General features: G+C 42.4%; 1 protein-coding gene across 3 annotated transcripts in view; it reads left to right on the forward strand.

The window, feature by feature from the left end:
* Positions 1–6,073, forward strand: part of MPPED1 (metallophosphoesterase domain containing 1) — an 87,985-nt gene extending 81,912 nt beyond the window's left edge. For all 3 annotated transcript variants that reach the window (XM_087722205.1, XM_087722206.1, XM_087722204.1), the window contains one exon: positions 4,826–6,073. In XM_087722205.1, the coding sequence (XP_087578331.1) occupies positions 4,826–4,944 (119 nt within the window). In that variant the 3' untranslated portion in view covers positions 4,945–6,073. The remainder of the gene's footprint in view (positions 1–4,825) is intronic.
* Positions 6,074–11,286: the final 5,213 nt, after the last annotated feature.

Raw genomic sequence — 11,286 nt, forward strand, 5'->3', positions numbered from 1 at the left:
CTATTAAGCAATAAACACAGTAAAAGGAACAGGAATATATAATAAGAGCCGAGGTGGCGCAGTGGTTAAATGCAGCACTGCAGGCTACTTCAGCTGACTGCACTTCTGCAGTTCGGCTGTTCAAATCTCACCGGCTCAGGGTTGACTCAGCCTTCCATCCTTCCGAGGTGGGTAAAATGAGGACCCGGATTGTTGTTGGGGGCAATATGCTGACTCTGTAAACCGCTTAGAGAGGGCTGAAAGCCCTATGAAGCGGTATATAAGTCTAACTGCTATTGCTATTGCTAATATACACTATATTGCCAAAAGTATTCACTCACCTGCCTTTACTCGCATATGAACTCACTGTAAGCGACCTCCCATTCCTAATCCATAGGGTTCAATATGATGTTGGTCCACCCTTGGCAGCTATAACAGCTTCAACTCTTCTGGGAAGGCTGTCCACAAGGTTCAGGAGTGTGTTTATGGGGATTTTTGACCATTCTTCCAGAAGCGCATTTGTGAGGTCATACACTGATGTTGGATGAGTTTACGTGGCCTACCACTTCGTGGCTGAGTTGCTGTCGTTCCCAAACACTTCCACATTCTTATAATACAGCTGACAGTGGACTGTGGAATATTTAGGAGCGAGGAAATTCCACGACTGGATTTGTTGCACAGGTGGCATCCTATCACAGTTCCACACTGGAATTCACTGAGCTCCTGAGAGAGACCCATCCTTTCACCAATGTTTGTACAGTCTGCATGCCTAGGTACTTGGTTTTATACACCTGTGGCCATGGAAGCGATTGGAACACCTGATTCTGATTATTTGGATGGGTGAGCGAATACTTTTGGCAATATAGTGTATTTCCAGCAGATGATAGTAATTTAAAATAAAACAACAAAGTAGATTTTTACCTTGGATTTCTCAAGTTATTCAAAATGATGGTATAAACAAAAAACCTAAGTACTAGAATGTTCCATTATGACATGGATGCTACTGATAAGTGCTACTAACTAAAGAGACAAAAGCAAGTGTCCATTTACTGAATTTCTGGGAAAGAAATAATTACTGTACCACCAGTCTATTTTCATGAAAACCTTATTGTTTGTAAAAACATCCGGCTTTAAAATTGTTCTTCATGTGACAGAATTCTATTATTTTCAGTAAAAGCTGTTCCTCATTATCTTCTCTGCACCCTGCTTTATTTTTTAACGTACATTTATTACATCTACATTATTATCTCTGTATATCAAGATTTTTCATACAATGCCAAAAAGATACTCTACAACAAATTTTTGCTAGAATTTGACATATTTTTTTCAATGATAATTTGGGAATAATAATTGTCTGAAACTTTGGATCTTCCAGAATCATAATTAACCTCAAATGTCTGCATTTTGCTTCTCTGTAAAATAAATTTCCTTCAGCCTTTACTTTATGATTTGCTCTATGGAAAGGTCTCTATACTTTAGCTGAAGCAGGGGTGGGTTCTGGCTTCTGCTACTGCCGGTTCGCTCAGGGATGCGCTTTAGGAGCACGTGCGCATGCGCAGTAGTAAAAAAAATGCTTCTGTGCATGCGCAGAAGCAAAAAACAAGATGGCGGTGCCTATGGTGCCGCAGATAGAACTGGTTCGGGGGCGTGGGAGGCCGAGTTACTACCTACTCGGCTGAACTGGTAGGAACCACCTCTGAGCTGAATTGCACTCTGTCAAATTCCATAGCATATAGAACCTGCTGCAATTAATAGGTTATTTCGAAACATTCGTATATGAAGGGTAGCAACAAAGCCAATTTATGAAGGGAGACATGGATCATTGTGACATTTAGTTATATAGAAGTAACAGATGTTCAGCCTCTGAATACCCTGTTTCCCTGAAAATAAGACCTCCCCGGATAATAAGCCCAATCGGGCTTTTAAGCGCATGTGCTAAAATAAGTCCTCCCCAAAAATAAGCCCTCCCTGAAAATATTGCAACACAGCAGCAGCCATGAGGTGACTATGCTCACCACCTCCTGTACCTCAAAAATGATAAGATCTCCCTGAAAATAAGGCCAAGTGCTTATTTTGGGATTCAAAAGAAAATAAGACCCTGTCTTATTTTGGGGGAAACACAGTACTATTTAAAAGCTCTTAATGTCAAAAATATCTTTATAGGGGTAAAAGCAAGAAAGAGAGCAAGTAAACCGTAATGCTCTGATGGTACATATGCTTTTTCCTTTTTTCTTCTTAACTCACTCTGGATGTACATTTAATTTAATCATGAATGAGGTCCAGCCCCGCCTAGATTGAGTGTATGAAGTGATCTTTTAATCTGTTTTTTTCTCTCTCTCTATTTTTAATTCTTTATTTTTGGAAATGTATTTCTGTAAGCCGCGGAGTCCTTCGGATTGGGCGGCCTATAAATTTATTAAATACTTAAATACTTAAAATTTGGCTTCAGAATATCTGAAAGGAATCGGAATTCTATGGAGACCTCCAGTTCCAACATGCAAAGACCCTGCCTTGAACGGAGGCTTAATATCCATTCATTTGAATCAGGGGTGAAATGCTACCGGTTTGGGCCGGTTTGTCTGAACTGGTAGTAAACAAATGCTTAACAAAGTAGAAAAAAATTCAACCGATCAGTTGTGCTGTATGATGGTAGGAACTTTTTTTTACTTTTTTTTTAGCATTTGGGGTCCGTTTTTGCTCCCAGGAGGCTTCCCTGAGGCCTGCTAGACCAAAAACGGGGGCGATGGGGTGTGCTGTGAAAGAAAGAAAGAAAGAAAGAAAGAAAGAGAAAGGAAGGAAGGAAGAAAGAAAGAAAGAAAGAAAGAAAGAAAGAAAGAAAGAAAGAAAGAAAGAAAGAAAGAAAGAAATGGGAGAAAGAAATGGGAGAAAAAAGGGAGGGAAGTGAGAAGAAAGAAAGAAAGAAAGAAAGAGGGAGGGAGGGAGAAAGAAAGAAGGAAAGGGAGAAATGGAGGGAAAAAGAAAGAAAGAGAGAGAGAGATGGGAGAAAAAAAGGGAGGGAAGTTAGAAGAAAGAAAGAAAGAAAGAAAGAGAGGGAGAGAAAAAGAAAGAAAGAAAGAAAGAAAGGGAGGGAGGGATGGAGGGAAAAAGAAGAGGGAGGAAGGCCACAAACCTGGCACTAGACGCAGCTTCAGGAGAGACTTTAAAATAGCATAGCAATCCAGAGCTGGAAGGGACCTGGAGGTCATCTAGTCCAACTCCCTGCTCCAGGAGGACATTGTTAAAGTGAGTTTCTGTCTTTTGACCCCCCAGTCACATGACTACATAGCCACGCCCACCCAATCACATGACACACACCCCCCAAGCCATGCCCACAGAACCAGTAGGAAAAAAAAATAGACTTCACCACTGATTTGAATGATGATTTCATAAGAAGAGCCCCATTTTCTTCTCGAAGAACCAAGTAGAATCGTGCATTCAGTTGGAGGGGGCCTAATCTCAATTCAGTTTTAATGTTAACGTTTTAGAGAATGGGAATTCATTGCAGAGGGGCCCTAAATTGTACAGGGAATTATTTAAATTGTAGGGATGGGAAACTATTCTTCACAAAAGAGGAGGGGGGCATCAGAGTGCTGTTTGCTTGGATTCGAGAAGGCATTCACGTTTAGTGCTGTGATTGATTGATGTTCAATGGGATGAATTAGAATTTTTATACGGCCAAACTTTGTGTAATGGGGCGTGGCACAAAAGCAACATAGCCAGAGAACAGGTCTAACTCCCCTTTATTGCTCCAACTTTGCCCCCGAACGTCCCCATGTGCATTACAAGTCCTGGAGCAAAGCTCTCACGTGCACCTCCAGCAGTCCAGTAAGCAAGGTTAGCCAAACAGTAACCAGGGCATGAAGTTCAGTGAAGCAGGCAAACAGTACAAGCACTACAGGACAGAGCACAGTAATCTCCAGGCGTCAGCAAGTTCACACAAGGCTCCACAGATTCAGTACTTGTTACTGACAAATGCCCCTCCCACTGGCACCTCCATACCTCTCAGTCCCCAGGTGTGCCTTGTGAAGGGGGGTGGGACACTCTTCTCCCTAGTAGCCGGCTAAGTCTGAGTTCTCCCCTTCTCTCTTCTCTCCGAGTTCTAGGATCAGGAATGGGTGGTCCTTGCTCTTCAACTGAGCTCTGTCTTTCCTCCTCCTCCCTGTCTGCTAGCCTTTCTGATCCTGAAAAGCCATGACTCTACCCTTTCCCAGTTTTCCCCAAGGCCAACAGAGCTGCCCTCTCAATTTCTGTTGGCTCTGAAGGGGGTGGGTGGGACACTCTCTTCCCTAGTAGCCGGCTCAGTCTGCGTTCTTGCCTTCTCTCTTCTCTCCGAGTTCTAGGATCAGGAATGGGTGGTCCTTGCTCTTCAACTGAGCTCTGTCTTTCCTCCTCCTCCCTGTCTGGTAGCCTTTCTGATCCTGAAAGGCTTGACTCTACCCTTTTCCATTTCCCCCCAAAGCCAACAGAGCTGCCCTCTCAATTTCTGTTGGCTCTAAAGGGGGTAGGTGGGACACTCTCTTCCCTAGTAGCCGGCTCAGTCTGAGTTCTTGCCTTCTCTCTTCTCTCCGAGTTCTAGGATCGGGAGTGGGTGGTCCTTGCTCTTCGTCTGAGCTGTGTCTTTCCTCCTCCTCCCTGTCTCCAAGCCTTTCTGATCCTGAAAAGCCTTGACTCTACCCTTTCCTAATTTCCCGCAAGGCCAACAGAGATGCCCTCTCAATTTCTATCGGCTCTCGTTCCAGCTCATCTTCCCCCACAGATTCAGACTCCGACAGGGACACTTTGATGTATAACAGAAACAGTGTACTGAAGAACAGCTTATTTATAACAATGTTTTTAATTTTTTTAGGTTACGGTGTTATGGCTGACGGAACGACTACCTATGTGAATGCTTCTGTCTGTACCATGAATTACCAACCATTGAATCCACCTATAGTAATTGATTTACCTACTCCAAGAAACACATAATTGTGCCAGAATGGAAATATGTAATTTATGCCACCGTAAAAGAGCCAAGTAACCATGAGATTGTGGCATTATTTTTATTGTTCTTTATAGACAATGTGGAAAGATAGAAATGGACAAGTAACAAAGGCGTTTGGCATCACAATCTTTGGAAAGTGTATTCCTGGGTTTAGCATTTCATTGTTTTAAAAAAAAATTGTTAATATGAAAAAGGAAACAACTTCTGCATTATAGACAATTGGTGCATTTTGTATATTCCATTTGCTGTATTGAATTTATGAAAGGACACGTCTCTTCAGCAACATGATTTGCTATGAATGCTTGCAGTTTTATATGTGTGTTCAGTAACAGCCTTTTCATTTATATCTGTACAGAGGAATAATCACACCGAGAGTCAAAATTTGTGATTGTGTGAAATACACTTTCTTTAAACAGTATCTCCATGTAATCACCAAAAGAATAATAGTCTTATCCTACATTGTTTCGAAGTCTATACCTATTCTTTCTGTTCAGAAAAACAGCAACTCTTGTTTGCAACGGGGAAAGAATGTGGAAAGAAAATTGTTATAATATGAATTACTGAATTTTGTGTTCACAACAGAAACATTTTAAAAATGAAGTGGTTTTAAAATCAGATGAAAACTCAGGAATTAATTTTTCCTCCCGATAAGTAAGATATTCTGCTACTTTTAAATCTTATCTACAAACTTTTAGGTTGTGGCCTCCACTGAATTTTTCTTAAGGACGATAGCAGTGGCCTCCGCTGAATTTTTCTTGAGCAATGATGTGGAAGCATCAGGTAGAAGCCACAGTTACCCAAAGCAAATTAAACAGGTTGTTCAGGTCCTGTTGTTGGTTTTTGCTGTTGTTTTTAAATATAATTTGGTCATAGCAGTGATCCTGGATAAGACCAATCTGTATGATCATTGAGACTGAAAGCCAGTTTGGCCTAGTGGTTAAGGTATCAGGCTAGAAATCAGGAGACAGTGAGCTTTAGTCAGAGCTGGTATTCAGTCGGTTCGGACAGGTTCAGGCAAACCGGTTCGCTCCAACAATCAGCTGGCCCCGCCCACCCACCCCTGCTCTATTCTATCCTTTATTTCCTGCTTTCTAGCTCATCTCAATTGCATGGCACAGCTGATTCCCTCCCCCAGCTGTTCTATTTACCGTTGCTGACTTGGAAGGTAAGCAGCTGAGCTTCTAAATGCTCCATTTTCAGCACTGCGCATGTGCTCACCGGACCAGTTGTTAAACCGGCAGCATCCCACCACTGGTTTTAGTCCCATCTTCGATATGAAAACTGGCTGGATGACTTTGAGCCAATCATTCTCTCTCAGTCCAATAACCAATAACAAGGTTGTTATTGTGGGGAAAATAGGAGTTGAGGAAGGAGTTGAGTTATTTATTAAAAAAAATAATGGCAAGATTTTAAAAAAATCAGCATTGAATAGATAGCACATCATTGATAAATCAGACATAGCAATACTGACGTCAAACACGAAGAATCACTTCAATGTGATCACTAGCATTAGAAGAAATTCAATGCAGTTGCTAGTTCTGTAAAATCAGAGGCACAGAAGTCTCCAGATATGGAAAGCAAACATTTTCACTTTGAAGATTGATTGATTCACAGGCCAAGACCATGAAAAGTGCTAAATGCTATGTACACATCTGTTTCTCACTATGTCACAACTGAACATGAAAGGGGTTATTTTGTTATTGTTGTGCCCAGGAGCTTCCCTGGCCTCATCATTTGCAGCTTCAGCTTAACTGGATCTGTGATATTATTCAGCAACTGACCAACATTTTCAGCCACAGAGAAGATTTCTCACTGTAGGGTTGTGATGGCAAACCTATGGCATGTGTGCCACAAGTGACACACGGAGCCATTTGTTAGTGCGCCCTGGCCAGCTGACTTCGGCCTTCTTTTTCGGCCATTTTTTTGCCTTCCAGAGGCTTCCCTGAAGCCTTCGGAGGGCAAAAAACAACTCAATCCACAAACCAGAAGTTCAGGAACGGAAGTTCGATGAGGACCGTTTTTTGCCCTCCGGAGGCTTCCGGAAGCTGTTTTCACCCTCCCCAAGCTCCGAGAAAGCCTCTGGAGCCTGGGGAGAGCGAAAAGCGGGTCCATCGTGCATCAAAAGCGGGAGGGAGGGTGGGGGTCATGCGCATAGCATTATGGGTGTGGGCCCGCCCGCGCGTAACTCCCCTGCGCTCCCCCCACTTTTGGCACGCGATGGGAAAATGTTAGCCATCGCTGCTGTAGGGTAACCCTCTTTTTTTTAACAATTTGTTTTTGTGGATTAGCTTCCCTCACTCCTAACAGAGGTATGCGGGTATGTGAGATGAGCAAATGACTAAAATGCAAATGAAGGCTTGCATGCCAGCAAGATAGCAACAAAAAATAAAGATTAATTTCTTATAGATTTCCCAAGCTCAGAATGTTTCCACATGTTGCCACCTATTATTATACACAATCAGGTAGTGGAATTTTATACTATGACTCCGTGTGGCTTTTTAAAACATAGATTTTATAGTGAAAAATCATGATTTTACAGTGAAAAATCGTGATTTTGTAGTGAAAATCGTGAGGAAACAAACTGCATTTCTCAAATGAAGGCTTACGTGCACATTGCAAACACCTCAAAATGCAGTGAAGATTTTGAAAAAAAGCAGCTCCCCCTTGTCCCCCTTTCCCCCCCCCTTGTATGTCAATCAGGAGATATTCTCTGAATATTTCCCCATGAGATGATACTTCTTTCAAAATGCTATGTATTTTTATGTGAGAATGTTACAAAAGGAGTTGTAATCTTTAAAAGGAAATAACTGTATTAAGACCCTTTGTTGGTTCCACAGTTTTTAGGATAACGGGATTGTTGTTCAAAAGTTGGGTGATGTTAAAATGGACCAAAAAGTAGCCAAAAGTGCAAACCTTCAAATTCTCTTAAACTCTCTCTCTCTCTCTCTCATCCATGCAGAATACAAAATAATAGAATTGGGAAGGATCTTGGGGGGGTCTTCTAGTCCAACCCCTACTCAAGCAGGAGACCCTGTAGTATTTCCGACAAGTCCAGGCTCTTCTTAAAAACCTCCAGTGATGAAGCACCCACAACTTCTGAAGGCAACTTCTGTTCCACTGGTTAATTGTTCTCACTGTTAAGAAGTTTCTCCTTAATTTCAGGTTGCTTCTCTCCTTGATTAGTTTCCCTCCCTTGTTTCTTGTCCTGCCTTCTGGTGCTTTGGAAAATAGGATGAGTCCCTTTTCTTTGTGGCAGCCTCTCAAATATTAAAATACTGTTATGTCAGCCCTAGTTCTTCTTTTCTTTAAACCAGCCATACCAGAGGTGGGTTCCTACCCATTCGGCCGAGTAGGTAGTAACTCGGCCAGCCACACACCCAAACCGGTTCTATCGGCGGCACCATAGGTGCCACCATCTTGGTTTTTTTGCTTTCGTGCATGCGCAGAAGCATTTTTTACCTACTGCGCATGCACGTAGCATGCATCAAGTGTGCGCACCCAAAGCACGTCCCCGAGCGAACCAGCAGTAGAAGAAGCCAGAAGAAGCCACCCCTGAACCATAATAGCCTTTTTTTTCTTATGCTTTAGTCTCCAGGCCCTTAATCGTGTTAGTTGCTCTTCTCTGCACTCTTTCCAAAGTCTCAACATCTTTTTTTATAATGTGGTGATCAAAACTGGATGCAGTATTCCAGATGTGGTCTTACTAAGTTTTTATATAGCAGTACTAATATTTTGCATGATTTCGACTCTACCCTTCTGTTTATGCAACCAAGGATTGCCTTAGTTTTTGTTTTGATCTTTCTGGCTGCTACCGTACACTGTTGGATCATATCCACTAGGACTCCAAGATCCCTCTCACAGTTACTGCTTTTGAGCCATATTTCACCTAACCTGTACTTGAAAATTTGGTTTTTTCTTGCCCGTGTAAAATCTTACTTTTCTCTACATTAAATTTTATTTTGTTAGATAAGGCCCAGTGTTCAAATCTGTCAATATCCTTTTGGATCCCGAGTTTGTCTTCTGGGGTATTGGCTATTCCTGCCAGTTTAGTGTCATCTGAAAATTTGATGAGTTCCCCTTCGATTCCCTCATCTAAGTCATTCATAAAGATATTGAAGAGTACTGGGCCTAAGACAGAACCTTGGGGTATCCCACTGCTTACTTCTCTCATTGAATGCAGTTTTGCAGCAAGTTTCAAATTCATCTAGTGATGATAGTGTCTATCCCATATTTTTCTAACCTACCAAGAAGTAGGTTGTGGTCTACTTTGTCAAAAGACTTACTGAAATCCAAGCATACTATGTCCACAGCATTTTGCTAATTTAGTCACTTTGTCAAAGAATGAAATAGGTTGGTTCGGCATCATCTCTTTTTGACAAACCCACGTTGGCTTCTGGTTACAAATTTACTTGCTTCTAGGTGTTTGTAGATCGGGGGGGGGGGGGGTTGGTTATCTTTTTGCAGGATCTTCCCAGGTATTGATTTCAGGCTGATTGGTCTATAGTTTCCTGGATCTGGTTTTTTCCCCTTTTTTGAAGATGGGAGCCACATCAGCTCTTTTTCAGTCTTCAGGTAGTTCCCCAGTGCTCCAGGATCTTTAAAAAATATGATTTAATGGTTCCAACATCACATCTGCCAGCTCCTTAAGATCGCTAGGTTGTAATCCATCAGACCCTGGTGAGTTGAACTCATCTAGATCAGAAAGACGTTCTCTTACGATTTTCTTGTTTATTTTAATTTTTATTTCTAGTCTGACTGTTATGGTTGGGTTTTGGTTAGGTTGAGCTTTATATTTTCTTCTTGCGTGAAGACTGATGCAAGGAGTGAGTTAAGCCACTCTGCTTTCTCTCTACTGCCCATTACTTCCTTGCCATCTTCTCCTTTTAGTGGACTGATCGTTTCCTTGACTTCTTTCTTCTTCTTTTTTTTATAAATTAAAGTCCTTAATTTGTCTTAATTATTTTACCTTAATTTAAAGTCCTTAATTTACTGTCCTTGAGTTGGAGGAAAATTGGGTTTATTTTTAATAAGAGCTGCTCCCCAACCTTAATTTTCACTATACTTTAAGAAGTTGGTGTTGGTGCCTTCACAGAAATGCCCTGGTCATTAGCAGTGGGGAGAGAGAGGAGTGGAAACATTTGATGGATGTGGTTATACTTCTAGATTTCCAAGGGGAATGTAAGCCTCATGGAAGTTAAGGAATATAGGGTGGCTGGATGAGGTGCTGTTTGTTCCGACCCAGGCTTCCTTAGAAAGCAAGAAGCAAAGTCTTGGTTCCTGTAAAACCTCTTTTATTCACACGACTGTGAATTCCTTTCATTGAGCCAAGGTGGCGCAGTGGTTAAATGCAGCACTGCAGGCTACTGCTAGATCAGCAGTTCAGCGGTTCAAATCTCACCGGCTCAGGGTTGACTCAGCCTTCCATCCTTCCGAGGTGGGTAAAATGAGGACCCAGATTGTTGGGGGCAATATGCTGACTCTCTGTAAACCGCTTAGAGAGGCCTGAAAGGCCTATGAAGCGGTATATAAGTCTACTGCTATTGCTATTGCTATTGACAGTCAGCAAGGCTTAGCAAACAGTCTTTCAGAGGAATGTTTATCCACATGCACCTTATCTCATTTGGAGTGCTGCCAGATAACTAGTTTCCAAAACCCAGGGCAAAGCAAAACTTGGCACAGAGCCTCTTATAATCACAAACAGAACATTCAGGACCGAATGAACGAATTGTTTCCTGTAAAAGCCCACTCTCCATTCATTCCTCTTTTGTTTCCTACGGGAGGGGCCAATCACCTCCAAGGTGTGGCTTTACTCTTAAGTCAACCCTGCTTCCTTAGTTGTTCTTTTCTTCTGGCAGCTCTGCGCATGCACACACTAGGAACAGGCTCCACCTGTTCCTCTGCCTCGCTGCTGTCTAGCTCCCTCTTTGCCCCTGATGCAGAGCCCTCATCCAAGCCTTCCCCAGACTCCAGGACTGGCTCATGTTCCTTCCTAACCTCCTCACTGTCCAACTCTGCCGACAGATCTGCTGGCTGCTGGTGGGCCACAACCCTGTTCTCCTCAGCTGAACCTTGAATAACCATGGAGAAACAACTGTTGCAAGGTTTTGATCGCTAAAGAGGATTCCTACAATGTTTGTATGGAAGGCCTTCTGCGTCTCTCTGGATAACATGGCTTCCTTGCCTCACCAATTTGGTCTAGCTTTACTCTGCCTCAGTAGGACCTAGCTGCAAGAAAAAGTCCTCCATGAATATGAACTGGGGTGTCTTCCAGCTGAGAAAAGGATGCCATGTGGATGAGCCCTAAGCCCTAAACATACCAGAGACTG

Source organism: Thamnophis sirtalis, unplaced genomic scaffold (genome assembly GCF_051295495.1).
Source record: "Thamnophis sirtalis isolate CommonGarterSnake01/CBP01778 unplaced genomic scaffold, rThaSir2_p1.2 scaffold_9, whole genome shotgun sequence".
NCBI classification, from domain to species: domain Eukaryota; kingdom Metazoa; phylum Chordata; class Lepidosauria; order Squamata; family Natricidae; genus Thamnophis; species Thamnophis sirtalis.